At 41.2% G+C, this 20174-nt stretch overlaps 1 protein-coding gene and 1 long non-coding RNA gene across 3 annotated transcripts in view; one reads left to right on the forward strand and one right to left on the reverse strand.

Moving 5' to 3' along the window:
• LOC110983423 (F-box/WD repeat-containing protein 11-like) overlaps window positions 1–11169 on the forward strand; it is a 34378-nt gene extending 23209 nt beyond the window's left edge. The window contains exons 12-13 of one of the 2 annotated variants that reach the window (XR_015427450.1): window positions 83–300; window positions 11079–11169. Coding sequence is in view for 1 of the 2 variants with exons in the window: in XM_022242674.2 (XP_022098366.1) it covers window positions 83–250 (168 nt within the window). In the remaining variant the exon portion in view is untranslated. Of the gene's footprint in view, window positions 1–82; window positions 5720–11078 lie in introns of those variants that run through there. The other variant, XM_022242674.2, reaches the window with a different exon arrangement.
• LOC110983400 (uncharacterized) lies at window positions 9234–14339 on the reverse strand. Its single transcript, XR_002598712.2, has 3 exons — window positions 13940–14339; window positions 12817–12958; window positions 9234–11162 (listed from the first exon to the last, which is right to left on the reverse strand). It is a non-coding gene; the product is annotated as an uncharacterized LOC110983400 (long non-coding RNA).
• Window positions 14340–20174: the final 5835 nt, after the last annotated feature.

The following is a 20174-nucleotide window of genomic DNA, read 5'->3' on the forward strand; positions in this document are numbered from 1 at the left end:
TTGCGATAGCCTGAAGTGGTCTTTATTATCGTGCCAGTGTTGTGCCACTATAGAGTTAAATGGCATTTTTTTTTTCATGCAGGAACACACGGGACGTGTGTTCAGACTACAGTTCGACGAGTTCCAGATTGTCAGCAGTTCCCACGACGACACTATCCTGATATGGGACTTCCTGAATGTGCCCCCCACCGAATCACTGTCCAGCACAGGCAAATCGCCTTCACGTTCCTACACCTATGTCACACGGTAGAGATGATCTCGTCACCTGAAGCCGATCTCAAAGGTGTACAGAACTTCAAGGTATATTCAAAAATTTTTACGCCAAAATAAAATTGACTACGGTCAAAAAGACACTCATTTTTTGTATGTATAAGGTTCAGTCTTTGCAATGAGTTGATATTATGTTTGTGATTATGTCAGCATGTGTGGACATGTCAAGGTTTTTTTCATTAGATGCAACTTTTTCCACTGAATTTCCTAGAGGGTACTTTGCATTTGTTGTAACGTGATGGAGCATAAGCATTGTGTATGATAATATAAATGACCTGTTGTGGGCTCTTGGGGGCGCACTTCAAAACGATCAGTGTGAAGAAGAAGTGACAGGGCCCTTTTTCGTGACTCTCATCAAGTCTCGTGTTCAGAAAAGCAGGCCATGTTGGGCCACATTTCCACAGAGGGTGGACAGATTTGCTTTGCACGCTCCAAGCACTTTGAACAGCATGTACGTGATAGGTAAATGGTTTTGATTGAATATGCCTCGGCTAAATTTACCTCCTACCATAATGGTAGTGGCCTGGCTGACTTCACCAGTGAACTCTGTACGCAGCCAGTTGACCATAATTGAGAGCCCTCTCAGATAAGCATTGGCCAGAACTGGACAGCAGTGCTTGGTGACGTGATGGAAGATTTCAAGCGAACTTGGTGTCCTTAAGGAGGTGAACAAACAGAAGACAGCCAACAACTGGAAACGCTGCACTTAAACAGGGCCCGAGATTATTTATGATTGAAGGGTGCTTGAGTATCACCATGGTTCCGCTTGTTGCCAGAGCCCTGCTGTGAGCATGAGCCAGCAACATCTTTTTTGTCTTTTCTGAAGAATCGCATTCCTGTACAAAGCGTACCTGGGCAGGCCAGAGTCATCTTACTCCCTGTCAGTCGTGCAGTGGCTTGGCCCACACACACACAAAAATCCCACAACACTGCAAGTGAGATGGATCACTCTGTAGAAATTGTGGAATCACCACATGCTCTGACAGAATAACGGAACTGTGAGTCCCAGGATTTCTTGACAGTTTTCACAAGCAGAGGTTACTTCTGAGTTTCACACTGACACCCTTCCCCATTTTGTGGGCCAATTTTCATTTCAAGATCCAGTTATTTTCAATTTTGTCACTTCATGCCAGTCTATGCCGGCGAGCCTGTCTGATTTCCCCTTTTCTTCAAATGATCTCTTGAGGGCTCCCTGCCTTTTTTACAGGGCCACACAGCCACTGTGACTAGTACCAATTGCTGTGAAGATGACACTCCAACCGTGGCCGAACTATCTCGCCTCTGATTTAATAGGGCTTTTACAGAACAACAAAGTATCATTGTTCACATAATTTCACTCAGGCTCACAGACTTTTAACAAATACCTGTAAGTCATCGCCTCAAGGCAGTGTGATAAAAAATACAAACTTTGAAATCTTCTCTGGTGTTTGTTTTATGTGTTGGTAAGTTGTATTCTGACAATCAAGTACAATTTAACTAGCAAGTGCTGTCGAGTAATACGTCTGGCTGATTATTCTTAAAAGGGAAATTCTCATATATTGGACTGGAGTCCAAATGTAAATAATTATGTCGAAGTTCCCTGAAATGAGATTTTTTGTTTTGTTTCAGCTGCTTATTTGAAGGGGCGGGTGGGTGGGTTTATTAACCGTTTGACCATTTCTTTGGTGCACTCGATGAGGTGTCAGGCACAAGAGGTTACATATTTTTCAGTTGTTCATTGAACTGTTTGTTTGACATATGATCTTCTCTCCTTTTAAATGTGTCATCTGGGTTCATGCAGTCAGGTTTCATGTTGTCATTTGTAGGCAGTTCAGATTACTTGACCACTGTGGCCTTCTGCCCTACATACACATGGCCCTTATTGGCTTCCAATTTGTTGCGCATTCGGACAGGCTTCGTGTTTGTAGCTGCCATTCAGGTTAAGCCTCCGATAGTGGCCTGTGTGGGCCACTGTGGCCCCTTAAATGCCATTTGTCATTGCAGCCATTACCGGCCCCTTTTCCATAGTGGCCTTCACAGGCCACCTGCCAATGTGGACATTATTGGCCACTCGCTGTTGTGGCCTCTAGAGGCCACCGCCATCACGGCCATTTTACTGGCCATTTGTCTGTAATCTTATGCCCTGCGTGTCCACCTTTCATTGCACAGGCACACGATTAAGTTGAATTAACTTCCAATGCAAATTCACTGTATCCACATAATGTGTAGTTTATTACCAGAAACTCAAAAGATGTACAGGCTGCAGCCGAAGAAATTCTGCTAATATTATTTCAATATCCGTTTACCCTGCTCACATAAGAAAGTCCTGACTGTACCCACTCAGAATCCAAATGATACATAACTATACGCTCGGAATCTGGTGAATTTCACTGAATACATGTACATCAAAGTTTTAATTTTGACCGAGTTGTATTTTGTGTTGATAGAAAAAATGTGACGGGGCACATTTTTTGTTTTTGTTTCTATTGCTCCAGGGTCCCAATTGTCCTCATCAAGACTTCGTGTTGAGTTTTGAAATCAGTTGTGTATATATATGGTCGTACATTAACATTTATTGTCACATGTGACGGATGCACACATATATTCATGCCAATTTTCATGATAACTCGAGCACAGTTTGACATGGTAGTAGTTGATTTCCAGTTTTCTTGGCAATACTGTCTATTTACTCGGAAATAAAGGAACAGTGAAGGCGCCCCCGCTTGACAATACTCTAATAGTGCGATACTTGTGCAAGTGAAAATGGCAACCTAAGAAATGACTGTGACCACATTTTGGGTTGGAAGCTGAACTCAGATGCATTGTTGCAAGATGTTTTCCATATGGGATAAAGTGAAAAAGGTCAAAGAGCTGGGAAAACGTGGCTTCTTGGCTTTTTAAACTGTCAGTGATTCCTGGAAAAAAAAAAGGGTTGACAAGTTGCACTGAATAATAATAGGTGTCGTTTCTTTTGTATTTGACTTTGCTGATTTTGGTATTGTGTACTTCCCGTACCTGATTTTTCTCATTACAGTAAAAGTGTGTCTTAAGTGCATTATAAACACATTGAAATCAGTTCACTTTACGGATGTATACGTACGTTTGCCACAACGATGATGCAATTATGTTTTGTTGGAACGACATCTCCCCTTCCCTTGCCAAAAAAATGCACAAATTGTACCATGGAGTCATGAGAAGTTAAAGAAACAAGCCTTTGAGATCGGTACAAGTGATCCCTTTGGCGGGGAGTTTAAACTGCTCTTCAGTAGTTCCCGAACGACTAAGTAAATGTGCTCTGCACCCCTGACCTTGCAATGTCGGAAACTCAGTCTTGAAGTTTTGTTATTGCATTTTTTTCTTTTCTTCACAGTTTTGGTGTTTCTTTCATTTCCTTGAGGTACAGAATGTTCCCCTTGTTTGGTCAGGCCAGCACCTTTCGTAGGATTGTGTCGTTAGATGTGAATTTATATTTTCCGTGGCCTTTTGGTGGTATGTTATATATCCTACTATTTCAACGAAATTGGTTTCAAGGAGTTTTGCTGTCACTGTGTTCAGTGGTTCTGTTCATTTGGATGTTATCAATTGCAAGCAGGTGTAACTTCTGTGGAATTTATTCAAAGTAGATTGGTGCTCGCAAGATCACTCCCGAGTGGCTCAGAAACTTGAGAACCATTTTTCATATTCTGTTTTTCTTCATGTGGCTGAAGCGAAAACACTATTCCTGGATTTGTGGAGGTCACTTTCTTGTGCATGAATTGTTGGCTTTAAATCATCCAATGATCAATGCCATCAACTCTTACAGAAGGAATCAATCATTGCAATTGTTTGTTTCAAGGTTTTTGATATTAACGTTTTACGTGTGTTTGGCACTGACGTCAAAAGAGGTACCAGAGAGTTTGGTCCGCAATGGCGACTGAGAAGGATGCCATGTTCTTTGTACCGTCACCGATACATTAACATTAAGTTATTTGTGGAATTTTGGGGGGGCTATCCTTCCATTTGTTTTCTATTGTCTGTGTTTTGTAAATTTGCTAAATGCAATTTTCTTTATCCTTTGAAGAGCTCTTAAATGGTTTTAGATGAACTAGACGCTAGATATAGGCATCACTCGGCCTGTGATATGCAGACTTCATTATTTCACTCTAAGTTACCTGGTGAACCATATTGTTGTCAGATGAGGACGACATACACACACTATAGAAGACATCAACCTTCAAGGGTGGCTTTTGGATGATAAGTTTTGCAGTAGTGTCATCCCAGAATGATGACTTCCACGAAGGTACAAGTTTTATTTTTTATGTTTTCTGAGCAGACTTGAATAGTTTATGTAGCCCTCGGTAAAAAAGGGGGGAAAAAAAACAAATAGAAGATGTTTTTTCCTCTCAAATCGCTTTAAGTTGCTGGATTCTGTACTGAGCACAGTAGATTGAGTTGAAATCATAGATCCAAAAAGCCATGTTTCAGAATAAGAAACCTTTTTCTGTTTTGTTGGCAAATCCTCCAATTCCATTGTTATTTTATTTATGTTCTTTTTGTTTAATATAGACCTTTACTAGTATTAATGGCTTAATTATACAGACCTCGAGAATCACGAAGTTGAAGAATGACCAAATTGTCTCGTTTTGTCTCCCTGGCATGTAGTTTAAAACAAATGTCTGACATACAGAGTGCTGCTCCGGTTTGTAGCGAGCTCAATGTGCAGTTTCCAGTCAAACGTGTTTGACTGCAAGCTTTCAGTTTTGATAGAGCCAGGACCTAAGGGCAGTGTCCAATAATGACTTGGCTAGGCCTTGCAATCATGCACGAGCCTATGGCAGTGGCAGCAGCCATTTCCCATAGAGTCGTGTTTAAGCCGCAGCCAAGTAATTTGGACGTACGGGCGCGGCCGTAGCTGTTCTGTGAAATATTGGCCCTTTCTGATTCAAGGTCGTTGTTGCTCAGCACCTTTTTTGTGCCGCGCCAACACGTTCAAACAAGCAACCTGTTCAAGCTGGCTTGATTGGTTAGTGGTTTAGTTCTGCTCTAAGCGAAATTATTCTTGTTCGGTATGGTAGCTTCGACCCTAACAGTTGTCAATCTTCCAATTTCAATATGATTTTAGGGTTAATTTGTTTTATCCACAGCTTCAAAGAAAGTGGCAAGAACTTGAAAATCTCAAGCCAGATTGCCCCCTCCCCAGCTTAAGTTACACCACTTGTGTTCAGTGTTTGGGTCGATTTCAAGATGTTTTATTATTTTTTGTCATTTGGCTCGGTGTCCTTTTCAAAGAATTGGTTTTGACGCATCAATGTTGCCACCGTTATTTAAATGTTGGAGTTCTGTTCTCTTCCTCGACATTTGCCAGAACCTTTTTTTTTTTCATTGTTGACTCGTAGAATGTATTTAGATAGGCCTGAATTAGTCAACGGACAAAATAGTAAATTGAATGAATGTAAATGTATATTAAACATAACGTATGGATACAAAACAACGGTTGCGCAGCGTTCTTATATTCATTTATTCCCGTCGTGTATCCCACAGTTAGTTATTGTTGACTTGCAGTACTTGTCCAGCCCCCCTTTCGCCGTTTTGTGTTCAGGGACACCCTTCATGCCTTTGAGAACACAACCCAGTAAACGGTTAACAAATAGTCCCAGCCTTTAATTAATCTTTCGATTTTTAAAGATTGCGGACCGTGCGGCAACTCTCTTGAAATACCGAGAGAGCGGTTTTCAGTGTGGCCAGCAAAACAGCAGTAGGAACATGCAATCTTGTTCACCTTTTTTTTTTAGTTACAGTACTGTGCCCAATGCCTCCAAGGGTTTAGGAATTGGAGTGATTTTCCAAGGGGCTGTCTGAGAAAGGGAGTTGGCTGTAGAGTGTATCATGGTCCCGTGGAAAGGACAGGTGCCTCTAATTTGCGAGATCATTTTCTAATTCCATCACTGGACAAGAAGACCTTGATGGGGCAGGTGCTACTAAGTGGCAAAATATTCATCATCAGTGGGTGGATGTGCGGACAATTGACTTTGTGGGTGTTGAAAAGGGTCATACAATGAATTTTTTTCCTAGACACACATCTTGGCAAATTGTGTATTGGAAAATTAGTTGTGATGATTGTGTCCTTGCTCTATGGTTAAACATAACGAAAGTGCACATTTTCAAACATTAATTTCTATGCTTTTTGATGAAGAGGGCGCTCTAAAACAACTGTCGATTTTTAATCCCCCTTATGTCTTTCTTGTCTGTTTTCCGTGTCCTTTTAATTTCCCCCAGTTTTTGTCAATGGGCGTGTGTTGTTGACAGATTAGGGGTAAGTGGGGGGGGGACCTCTCCCTATCCCTTCTGAAGCCCTGATGGGCCTCAGTCCATATCTTGGTAAGACATCTTCCATACTCGGACCACCTCCACGCCCACTTGAAATGAAAAACAACAAATATAACACAGACACCTTGGACAAACTGGAATTGGGGAGAAACAAAATCACGAGACCTAACCGTTAAATTTGAGTTGATTGGAGAAGATGTCCTCGTTAGAGATGCAGTCGCCACAATTTGGCCATGCTGTGCTACGTCGTGTGCTGTCGACAGCACAGCGGGTGACGAATTCAGCCATCACAAATGTTACAAACAGTGCATAGCGATCCCAGGAGGTGGCGGTGATGTTTTGAGAGGAAAAACCTTGACAGGAAAGAATTTGATGGAAAAAATGCTTGGAGATGACAACTAGTAGGACGGGGGACTGCGTAGACTGAGGAAGACACCAGAACATTGCAGGGTGAGGCTATAAGCCAGGCACTCCGTGCATGACGTCACCAAGCAAAGCTCGCGCTGCATTGAAAACCATGGCAGACCGACTACAGACAGACACACTGCAAGCAACACATGGGTGTCGTGGCACACGTGCATGTGTGTAGCTACCATGAGCGCACGGTGGTCGCTTTTATCCGTTTATTTTCGCGACTTCGTGTATCATCAAGACAACACGTAAGATATTAGTCTCTGAGGAATTGCTGGCACACCTACGTGGCATGGAGTAAGTACAATATATTTGGCTTTTATTATTCTACACTTAGACATGTACTTTACAGGAATAAAACTCATAGGCGTAGTCCTTGAGATTATAGAGAAAGGAAAAGACCATGTTGAGACTAATCCTGGGAGTAGGGGACCAGGATCAACACTAGGCATGCTTACAGTATATGTACATGGCCCATTTCTGTGAAAATGACATGAGTAGCTTTAGTAAATATAGAAAGGTTTGCAAATATACGTTTGACCTAAAATATACTAAAATACATGCAAGGTCTGAATATTTCGTGTATTGTGTGTCTTTCGACATGTTGAAATTTCAGGTTTTGTTATTTAAATACATGCAAATGTGCTGTGCTCTCTGACCTTTCTTGAAATTGCGCAATCCTAACCTTTAAATATATGTTCCGAAACTATATCTACCAAGAGGCCTATGGCCTGGTGGTTAGCGAGCTGGCTGCCAGGCCAGGGGATCCCGGTTCAAATCCCGGGGTCCCCGGAAAAGGAAGTTTTTTTTTTTTTTTTTTTTTTTATACTAAGTTTTTTAACAAAATTGTGCATGCCCACCTGGAATTGAACCCAGGTCCTTGTGCATTGCAGTTAGTGTCCTTAACCACTATGCCATGGCACTTTCTTGAAAAAATGTGCTCGTTTCTAAATGTTAAACCTTCCATTGTTTGGACTTAGAATATTTTTCAGCCAAACTCTGTACTGGAGATAGGCAAGGGTGGAAGGCCTAGGGGCTGGAAGTCTGAGAGCTGATAGCAAGGGTAGAGTGGATGGCTGAGGGCTTGGGACTATCAGTATTAGAGCTCTGAGGATCCAATGGGGTTGAAGGACATAGCTTCTTAATGGTCCACATTGCTTTTGGATTTGTTGTAGCCCTTATAAAATTGAGACTAAAAGGCTCCAAGAGGGAACTTTATATAAGGAGCTTGGAAGATGTTTAAGACTGGCAGGGCTTCCATGTAGGATGAGGCTGTAATGTAAAATCTAAAGATGAAAACAGATGTACCTTAAACTCTTGCAGTGTAAAATGGCCCAGATTAGGAGAAGAGTTGAGTGGCAAAGTACTACAGTTTTACAAATAGATATACATGTACAAACAAGTTGTTCTGCTAGTTTAAATAAATGAACATTTATTTCAATTGCAAATAGCAATTAACTGGTTATGGCAATAAATGGTGATTGTTTGACATACACACAAAGCATTTTTGCAAGGTAATATTTTCAAACAAAACAAATTTCATGTCAGTGCTAAAAGGTCCTTAGAATGCACTAAAAGGTGTTTAGTGAAAAATATTGTTTTGGACATTATTTGGGAAACAGAATAGGTTAAATTTTGTTGGCTGCAAAAAACTAGGTTTAAGAAACTGTTTAAATCAAATATTCCTTTCGTGCACAGAATAAGGCCCTTAGAGTGTTTTCAAAAATTACATTTTTGCAGTAATTAACTTTCAACACTGAGCCAACAATTTGCGACTTGCAGTTTTGTGATAATTTTACGTGAAAGACTTAAGTGTTCTGGCAATGTGGATGTACAACTTGGAAAACAGAAAATGCACATAGAACTTTGTCCAAGGAAAAATTTTTATAAAGATGAACAAAGAAATTGGCTGGAACAGGATTTGAACTTGCGACCTCTGGAACACCCTACTAGTGCTCTACCAACTGAGCTGTCCAGCCCTATGTCAGTGATAATATCTCTGTTCGGTGGGGCGAACTTGTTAAAAGTGAGGTTCAGAACAGCCATAGGGATGACTGAACAATGCCGGTATTTTGGCTGCCTGAATGGGAACACCATTTAATTTTTAAAAGCAGGCAATAGTTACAAGCTTTTAGTCCTCAAAAGAAGTAGTATCAAAGTGTCTAGAGTCTTTCCAAATCGTCATTATTTGCAAATTTTAAAGTACATCTATAGCATCTTGATAACTTAAATGTAAACATGAATGTTTTTAAATGTGCATTAATGAGTCAATGTATTACAATGAAAAGAAACAAATTAAAGGCGAACAATAGTCTTTCTTCAAAGCAAACTGACCAATTTTCTAATCAATTTACAGAGTACCTCTTAAGTCATGAATAATATGGATATAAGTACTACAGTACGTCACTATAGTGAACAATTCGGTATACGGAACATGCCTCTTGACTGTCAAATTTTCTGCGCACTTTTACTGAACATCACAAATTTGCTTTAAATTTATAGAAAAAAAACAAAACCAGTGACTCACAAGTTAAGATGTCAATAATGTCCGAAATAGGAATGGCTATGTTATGAGCCCATAGCAAAAAAAGCAGCCGCACAACAGAATCTCTTGTACACGGACAAGAACGCACACGTACATGTAGGTGTGTGTAACAACTGACATTGCAACATATTGTAGGAAATAGCGCCCTCTTTTGCCAGGAACGGTACCAATGAAATCGCAATGGTTGGGGAGGTATGCCATACCAAGCATTGTGTATGGACCCTGCCCTGTTCATTATAGCAGCATTGTACTGTATACAAACATACACTACTCAAAAAAATAAAGGATCAAACATTTGTCTTTGAAAATTTCAGCCAGGTGTGTACCTCATTGACTTTACTTATTGTACCCTGAAGCTCATGTTCATGTTTGGTTGAACACCATAGAACGTGAGACAATGCAACTGGTTAGGCGTGTTTCACAGCCCAATTAGCTGGAAGGGTAAAAAAGCATTGGGTGATGTGTATTGCTCAGGTATTGCACAACTTCAAAATGGCCACCTTCCACTCTCTTTGCACATAAATTAAAGATGGGATGACTCTGAGGCAAGGGGGAGAGAGACTGGGAGTGTCTTAGAGAGTTGGGGGGGTACAATGACATGAGACTGGCCAGTGCTATACAACCCTATTGTAGTAAAATGATGTACATGTATGTGTCTCACTTGAGGACATTTTGAGAAATAATGACTGGAATATTGGAACTCTTACCATTTTGTGTTTAGGTTTTGGAAATCTGTGAAGCTGTTTATAATGTCCTGACAACCAGGAATTTGATTTGTTTTTTACCAATCATCATTTTTACAGATAATATGGGGGAAGATTTGCAAACAGATACAAGTCAGACATTGCATTATTTTACTGAATAAAAGGGTCTCAACAGCTACGTGTAATTTTTTCATGCTGAGATACATACATCTTCAAAGTGCTTCATTTCTGTGATGCAGAATCACAAAGAGTGCCCTCACATTACCAGAATATACTCATAAATAGCGCCCTCACATTACCACATTATCATTTTAACTCATATTACTGCGATATCATTCTAACTCATAAACAGCGCGCCCTCATGTTACTTGGTTAAAACTCAATTTATTATTCATCATTTTCAGGGCCGTAAAGGACCTGGACAAGTTTTTTCTTCCAGTGTCGTGAGACTTCAGTACTCTGAAGCGAAAGTTTCTTGTCTTGATGCCAGAAAATGGCCAAATTAAATGATGCTCATTTTTTGCGATGTGAATACCATTTGAAGGTGAATACCATTAAATTATTAATCGCCACGTATGATCCTTTGATCCTTTGAGTAGTGTACAGATGCAGATAGACTTGCTCCATCACTAAGGTGGAAGCAAGGAACTGCATATCTCTGAGAAGATTGAGTCCATTCCTTGCCTTTTTGTGAATCAATGCCTAAGGTTCTGAAGAGGATCCCGCATGCAATCTTGGAAACTGTTCCTCCTCAGTGATGGAGGCGAGGACTGGCATCTGAGTTACTTCCTCTCTTTGAAATTCTGATAAATCGTCTCTGTGAAGTCTCATAGGAACTTGTCCTCCATCTTCCTTCTGTCCAGGTTGAAGGAGGCGAGGGCGCTCTTCTCATCAACATCATGATCTGTTTCTCCTGGGGCATACCCACAGCTTTCATATGAGGAGGTCTGGGGAAGAAATTAATCACAAAAGGAACTAAGTTGCAGAAATTGAGACATTTCTTCACAAATTATAGGATCCTTGTACACTTCTTGTTTTCAAACCTTTTATTTCACAAAAACTGTTAGTGTCTGTTGTTTTCATCCATTTTCATGTCAGAAAATGAATTATGACACGAGGAGTCCGTTGACACTGCTAACCCATTACTTCTGAAAGCATTTGTGATTTGTACTCTTTGTAAAAATATTTTTCCAGTTTAGTGAATCAAAACGTGACTTTTTAAACACTTAAAGTTGTCTTTCCCTTTTCCTAAAAAGTGAGGGCTCTGTTTTACAGTAATACTGTAACGTCAATCAGGGAAGATCACAAACCTAATATATCTATGAACCAACAGGTCCTACAGAAATCAACGATTAATCCCGAAAGCGAGGGCAGAAAAATTTCAATGGAGTGCACAACTCTGTTGAGTTGGATACAAATCGGAAATTTTGGATGGTGACATGGTCCCTTTTTGTGTTTTGGTTCAATATTTGTCAAATATAAGGTAGATACTTCTTTAAACAAGAGCTCTGAACACTTAAACTTTTGTCCATTTTCACTGCTCACCTTCAAAAGCCTGAAAAAATCCCCATAATGTACGTGATTTTAATTTCTAGAGTTTATTTTTGAATTGTTTTGGTACCACAGTTCTCAGTGCTCTATCATATAAAACGAGAAAATATTAAATTGGCTTTTCAAAATATTCACTAAACAGGAAAGTCAGGAACTTATCTGAATTTCAAACAATGTACAGTACACCTTGGCTCCTACTAAAGGTTTGTAATAATGGGCAATATTACCAGGAAGAAAAATCAAACTGTGTCCGGGTTAGAGTAACAGGACCAAATAATGGTTGATGGACAACTGCCACAGTTGACCCCCATCCACATTCTTTGTAGAGCAACGCAGCCCAGTAAATCATGACACCCTAGGGGACAAGGCAGCCATTTGCTCATGGTTATTAAAAATGGAGAGTTTCCTTAAATTATGCCTCAGCTGTTGTCGGTCTAAAGGTATTTTATGTCTATGATTAGACGCTTCATTTCATGAGTTTTACCCAAATTGCTCCTTGAACATGTTGAACATGTCTCAGGAAACGTGGACCATTGATCAATGGTAAATTGTCATGAAACAGCAACGAACCATAAAGGAAAAGGAAACTTGACCAGGAAAATGTGAACACTTCCAGTATAGTGGGTGCATTCAACTAGCTTGCCCTGGTTACAAGGGTTTAACCTCATCCCTATTGTCTTGCTTAGTTGACACAATGCACACAACCAACCTAGGTAAGGGTTGCCATGAAAGGAGATACATAGCTCCCTGAAAGCTAGCCACAAGCACCCAAGGGTGGATCCAGGACCCAATTTTTTTTAGGGGGAGCGGGGACAAACTTGATTATGGGGGCCCATTTTCTTTAAGTTTTAAAGTTGTTTGAGGGGTTAATAGGCTACATTTCCACTTTTCAAAAGAAGGGAAATTAAACAGACTAAAAGGAGCCTTTCATTTTTTCAAATGAAAACAGTTTTTGCTCCTTTTTTGGTCATGACCCCACCTGGCCCCTCCCCCTTTCCCCGATTCATCCTTGCAGAAAGCCAGCAATGATATGAAACAGAGGACTCTTACCTGTCCTACTTATGACGTAACCTGCCTCTTCACTTTGGAGATATCATCGGTCAGTCCACTCGCACCATGACGCTAGCCAGCCTCAACGTTCATGTAGGCAGCCATGGCAGTACATTCACCTGGCAATGAGGCCTTCCCAAATCTAAACACAGGGAAAAATGACAAAAAACAAGAAAAGGTCTCCTAAGGTTTTTCAGTCACACTGCAATAATAATTTTTTCCCCAAATGAGCAAAACATCCACGTATCAACCCATCACCACATAGACTCTTATTGTGGGTCGCTATTAAGATCCATAAAACCATACAGTGCTGGGGAGCGCAGGGTGGAACAGGCTGGGTGGGGTCAGGGCCCAATTTCGTGGAGCTTCTTAACACAGTCAGAAGAAAAATTGGGCTAACTTTAGCAGAAAAATGTGCTAACCTTGAGCACTATTTCATGGTGGTGGTCGGGGTGGTTGTTCTAACGGTTGCGTGCAGATAGAGATTTCTGTTGTTACGTCACTAAGTTTAAGCAAATCGTTCCTCCAAGGTTAGGATGCATTTGGCTGTACTTACTGTTTACGGTATGCAGGAAATACGCAGAGCCTCTGTAAATGTGAAATCGTGTGCAAAGCAGCGCTGAGAAATTGGGCTCTGATTGTTACAAGCAAGGTTCCCACGAAATCTGAAAATTAAATTCAGTGACCTTTCCTGCACTTTCCGGAACTAAAATATGACAATTTCCATGGCATGTAATGCCACTCTGCACAGAAAATTTGTTTGGTATAATAAACAGGAAGATAGGCACTATCCATAACCACCATCAAAATCACCCTTGTACAATCATAGATTCTATAACTTTTCCTCAGATCAATTTCTGTGAGTTTTCCATGACTTTACGGGGAAAGTTTTTCCCAGGATTTTCAATGACTGTGGGAACCCTGTACAAGGAGAAATGGGTTACTGTACTGCGGCATGGCATGCCTAGTGTTGATCTATTCCTCCATTGTTGATCCCAGGCCTGCTCTACTAGGATGGTCTTTTCCTTTCTCCATGGTCTCATCACTCTCAACTGAAAAACTAGGCCTGTGAATTTATTCCTGTAAAGTGTGGAATAATAAAGGCAAAATCCATTGTACTTACTACATCAATGTCATGACGTATGTGTTCCAGCCATTCCTCAACGCTCAAAGACTAATTTCTTGATGATATACACGAAGTCGCGAAAATAAGCGTGCGCTCGTGGTATTACTGCACACGTGCACGTGCCACCGCACTCGCGTGTTTGTTTGCAGTATTACAAGTAAGTGGGTTTCGATGCAGCGCGAGCTTTGCGTAGTGACGTCATGCACGGAGAGCCTGGCTTATGGTGTAGTCCATTACTTCAAGCCCCATTGAAAACAGTTTAAAATCGGCATTGTTCGGAGTCCAATAACATGCGTGCCAACATCCCCGAGGTATTCTGAAACACGCGTTAAATTATTTCATGGTTCCTAATCTTTCACTTTCTTTTCAATTTTCTGTGGGATAAACAATTACATTATGAGTTATTCCCACAAAACAAAATTAGCCTACCCCACGAAAAGTGATTTTGCCGAAGTCTGTTTAAAGCCATTTTTTAAGTGACAACCCTCAACTTTCGGTGGCAATTAGGACCATTTTTCAACAGTATTTTTCAGCCATTCTGCTCTCAGATGAAAGCCCAAAGACCCAGGGATTTGATTCTGGCAAGAATCTACTCAGTCTCACCATTTTGGGGGCCACACAATCTCCTTTTTCAAAAGATACTATGTGTGTGTGTGCGGGGGCACTTTTAATGCTAATGAGCTGGCCAGAAATTCTCACTCGAATTAGTGGACTGCACCCTGTAGACACAGACGAACGCACATTACAAGGTATAGAGTACCGAAGTGTGACGTCACTGTGAACCAGAAAGTGCAGTGCAAACGAATGGAGTACGCGCGCGTGTTAGTTCACGCGCTAATGCCTTTTACACACCAATTGTGCGCGTGATGATGTATTCACTTCGGTACTCTATTATAAGATGAGGGACCTTGAGCGTTTTTGGAGGGCGTGTTTCCAGCAGACAACCGAGGCGTCCACCTAGGTCAGAGTTATTGGTGGTGGTGGAAGGGGACCGGGGAATACGTGGTGCGTGTGAACCGAATGTACTGAATCAAGTTAGAATGCTTAAGTATAATTGTAATTTTGTGTTTATGGAAGCCATTGTGTTCAAACCAGTGCACTTTAATGGATTGCTTTGAGTAGTTATTTTGGCGCTAAAATTTAGATTAAAAATTGAAACAAGAAAATGTTATTTATTGATTGTTCCACCACGATATTGCAAACAATTTCCATCGCTTGCAGCTTTGTAACACAACAGCAGATAACCGGAAAAGAAGATGCGGTCTACGATATAGTTTTGTACCATGACAATATTTTCTCCCCACTCAAAAACACTGTCTTCAAATCGCACATATTTTGGTGTAATGATTAATGGGCCAACTGCAGACTCCAAAGTACCGGGCCAAGGTCTGGGCGCGCGTGTACTCACACGTGCGACAAAGTCATGAGAAGGGAGCAAGTTGGCAACAATGGCTTTGATGTCCCTGTACACAGCATCTCTTTCAGAAAAGAAAAAAATAGAGGAGGAAAATCACAACAGAAACAACAACAAAAAAATAAATAATTTTTAAAATTTACTATTCATTGTTTCCTCTACAAAATTGCAAACAAGTTGCTTTTTACATACTAACAGCGGCCGGTAGCCGGATAGGAAACCTGACTCAACGACGATTTCGCAGCATGACAATTTTCCCACACCCACAAAAACACCCGTCTTCGTTCCAGACGACAAAATGCAGCCCAACGGGGCCAAATGACCCCCTGAAGTACGGCAGGCCAAGGACTGAGAGCGCGTGCGCTCACACGTGCGGCAAACTTAGGAAGAAACGGGACCAATTTGCAACATTTTGCTGTCCATGTAAACAACATCTTTTACAGAAGGGGGGGGCGAGGAAAATCGCAACAAACACGAGAGAAAATTTCAGGGCCAGTAGCCCGTATACCCTGCTTTGTCCGAGCTTTCGGGCTACAATCGCCCCGTAACTGGGAGTGACTATACTTGTTTTCTCGTAAACAGCGGGGGTACGTCACGGATGCGTTAATAAGTTCCTCTCTGGTACGCGAAGAGGGGACTGAGAGGGGAAAATTGAACAGCGAGATAGAAGGAAAGGCATTAGTGGCATTCCGACGTGTGCAAGAGGCGTGAAATTTCTGTGTGTTCAGTCACAGAGGGTGGTTTAAAGGAGGCATCATAAGGTAAGGGCTTGGCCGTGAGTTCTGCGCGACCAGCCCCAGGCTATGGTCTCAGCCAGGGTGATTAATCTTACTAGACTGACCGTTTGTTTGGGTGTCATGCGTGTAGTTTTGAAGTATAAAAACACTAGTCTTGTTAACACCATATAAACATTTATGAACGGTTTGTGCAATGCTCGACATCTCACGAGATCTCATGTTTTTCTTGTGTATTTTTAATTTGCACTACACAATATGTAATGATCCATTGTTCATCACCCAACATTCCGGGTGAAAAATGTACATGTCATGTACGTAGGCGAAAGTCAGAGAGTCCGCATACTTTTATCTACACAGTCCAATGCATTATTTAGTATTTACAAGCCTATAAGCCCTATACTCAATGTGGTTTCCACGATTTTCGGTTCAAATGGTGTCAGAAAATATAAAGTATCGTGAATTGCCGCAATGTTTTCATAAATTTCACAGTACTTTAAACACCGAATAATCCCCCAAAGTTATTGAAAAAGCCCCGAACACATAGTCGTGCGTAGATACACCTAGACCTGCAAACTTGCATCCTGGACGCCTTGCTCAGCGGTTGAGCACGTACATGCGGCATTCTAAAGGTCAAATCATGGTCAATTTAATTGAGAAATGCCAAAGCGATAACATTCAGGAGGACATTAGAGATTACAAGCGTCATCATGACGCCATGCATGGACGGACTCTTTCCCGTTGAGCATCAAATCTGTTTCAACCTCCATGATCCAATCTTGATGATCCCAAGTGAAGTACTCTAGACCGCAGGTGCATACGGCTGCCCGAGTACTGATTAGCTCGTTAGCGCGGAATTGACCATCGAGAGGCATCTTTTCCTGCGGTGTGGGGTGGCGTTCCCATGGTGGTCCTTGAACCACCTCGTAATTTAAAATCTTTCGAGAAATTTACCGGGCGTCCACGAAGCTGACGTAAACAGCATCGACAGACAAGACAATAAGGAAGGGCAGAAAGGTTTGAAGAGAACAATAGTTGTATGAAATGAGGTAAAAACAGTAACGCATTAAGACTTATTTTTTTCGAGGATAATTATCAACTCATCTAATCCTTTTCGAAATAAAAAGACAACCCCTTTAAGTTTAATAATTTTGAATTGAATTTAAATAAAATTTTATAATTAATCATAACACGAGTAATGTATATCTGCATTTTTTTGTCTGGTGCTTTCTCAGAAAGCTAAGAGTCACCAATTTCATAGAGCTGCTTAAGGACAAAATTTGCTGAAGCATGAAAAAACCTTGCTTAAAAAACAAAGGTTATTTGCTGAAACTCTGTCTGGTTGTCATGCTAACCAAAAGACAGCTAACTAAGATCCCAAAACAGTATGCATCACATGGAGTTTTGGCTAGTTACGTGAATTATCAAGTAAGGTTTTCGCGCTTAAGCAAATTTTGTGCTTCATGAAATTGGCCCGGCTGGAATCGTCGCTTAACATGAAATCGTACAAGAAGTGCTAGGCCTTAATTCCTTCTTCCTGAGTTACGGCGACTTTACTGAACCAATGTTCATGATCCTGCATTTGCAAGCAGAGCGCCATGCCAATTTCAATGGAGAACTTACAAGTACAACCCGTGCGGACTGTGGTAATAGTTTTTGGTAGCTGTGATAAGCTTTCCGAGGATTCTCGTCTGGGATGGAATTTGTCCCCTTTACCGTTGCCTGGAACGGAGGCGGTGTTTAGTACAAACATGCCGGGCCTATCCACTGCGAGCAGAAGCACCCCCTCATCGGTTGAAAACATAGCCATGTTGACTGGGAGTGGGAGTATTCTTGGTAGCGATACGACCGTAATGCGTGCAAATAATAGTCGTTTGTGAACCAGCGAGGTTCAGTTCCGACCAAAGCGGCCTTCGTTGCTAAGACAATTGCGCCCTCTCTTGGTCCAGCTCGAGGCTCTTTGCCGTTCCACCGTGACGCCCACACAGAGCTGATAGGTCAGCTACACCCAAGCTCCCGAAATTTGGTGGACCAAGTTCATAACGTGACTGGTTTATTAAACATGGCTCCAAGGCTTGTCAACGTCATTCAAGAACCCCCCCCTGATAAGGCCTTATCAAGCTGTCAAGAAATGACTCGAGTCAATGACTCAATTCGATTCCCGATACTAGAGTCACTGCCAGCAAATGGCTTGACTCGAGTCCCTCCTCAGAAGACCTGACTCAAGGGAAAGTTAAACAGACTTAATTGAGTCCCAAAAATTAATGTAATGTTGATGTCATGTGTTATCATCGAGAGTAAGATGTGGTGTGACCACATATAGAAACCCAGAAGTAAATTAAAAATGCCCTAAATAATTTTCACTATTTTTATTTATCATATTGAGTTCAAATTTCGGTGACTCGAATTGACTCGAGCTAAATACTTGACACAACTCGACTTGTTAGCTTAATGACTCAATTCGACTCGACTCGAGTCACAGAAATTAGTGACTCGTTACAACTGCGGGCCTACATGGCCAATTACACTTGGAAGGGAGTTTACTTCATCATGAAGCGGCAACCAACGAAAGTTCAGAGCCTGCGTGCATGCGATGCTCAATGAGGTCGGGCCTCCAGACGTCACTATACGCGTACTCGTTCCCATGTTCGAAATTCACTTAAACGCTTTGTGTAACCCATTTATTTTTTCCATCAGCGCCAAAGAGGGTATGGTCAGCTCATGAATAATACCAAAAGCTGGTGAAGTCAATCATGGTCACACACAGTAGCCATCGGGAACACTACAGTTACATTGATTAGCTTTTTACAAATAGTGGCCTTCGACGTTTACTGTTTTTTTTCTCTTGAGCGCTGGCATGATATGTTTTCTCCGTAAAGCTTTAGGCTCGATGAAATAACAATTGGTATTGTGCTTTTAACAGAATGCGTTTTAAAAAAAGAACAGTTACCGCCGACAGAGCGGCGGTAGCTAATTTCTAATTTTTATGGGGTTCCACACTTATTTCGATTGCAAAACATAGGTCTTTTCTGGAGAACATATATCATGGTTTACTGAAAATGGATTAGGTTTCACTTTTGAAATGACATTCTCATGTATTAATTAAACATAGCCCTGCTGTTTCAAAGCAGTAAAAAAAATTCAGTCTTTTTAAAGTCAGTACACCATGGATCTAATATTTGTTATTCATTGCCGATAATGTTTATGGATAAATGTACAATTGCCCATAATACCAGAGTTTTGCGACAAACTGAAAACATGAGGTTCCTTAGCATGCATGGGTGAATGTGGGCAACTTGTTCTCAGTTTCACATCTTTCAGTTCTCATTTTTCTGTGCTTGAATTTCGTCTGTGTATTGGGCACTTTGTGTGTGCTTCATGGGTGAACAACAACACAAAAAAAAGTTGAGTAAACATGTCAATCAAAAAATAATCCTGTTTCTGAAACGGTAATTTTTTTTTAATGGTGGTTGTTCTGGGTAGTCAACGGCCCAGACATTAAAACTGGAACTATCCAAAGACACACAGGTAAGTCAACCTACGCCATGCATATCTGCCATGCTCTCATTTTAGCCTTTCCAAGTTCCGCGAGGACACTCACGTGTGCGACCGTCTCCCATAGACACAACTGTGAAATATCGAACCAGACAAATTAATCCCTCTCGAATTAACACCACACGCTTTGCTTCGACCTTGTCACGATGCTTGCTTGCAAATGGGCTTTCTTCCAAGAAATCGCACAACGAAGGAAGCCATAAAACATTCATGTCATTTGGAAACGCACTTACCGATTTTCAACAGCCGTCGAGAGACTCATGGTTGTTAACAAAAATGCGCGCGCACGTCAAGCTTTTGAACGCACTTCTGACTGCGATGCCGTTGCAGTATTGCTGTTGCTGTCTCCTCAGAGAAGTCTGTCAATAATTTCTGTATCTGACGGGTTAAGGACATCACTGATCATGAGTAAAACACACAATCATGTCTCTTTTGTGAAACTTTCTTCAACTCGCGATGGTAATTAAGTTTTGGGGGTGTTTAGGATACGGAACTCCGAACGTGCCATCCGACATAATTGTCGGGATAC

This window comes from Acanthaster planci, linkage group LG13 (genome assembly GCF_054643075.1).
Source record: "Acanthaster planci isolate LZ-2023a linkage group LG13, COTS_SCS, whole genome shotgun sequence".
In the NCBI taxonomy this organism is placed as follows: domain Eukaryota; kingdom Metazoa; phylum Echinodermata; class Asteroidea; order Valvatida; family Acanthasteridae; genus Acanthaster; species Acanthaster planci.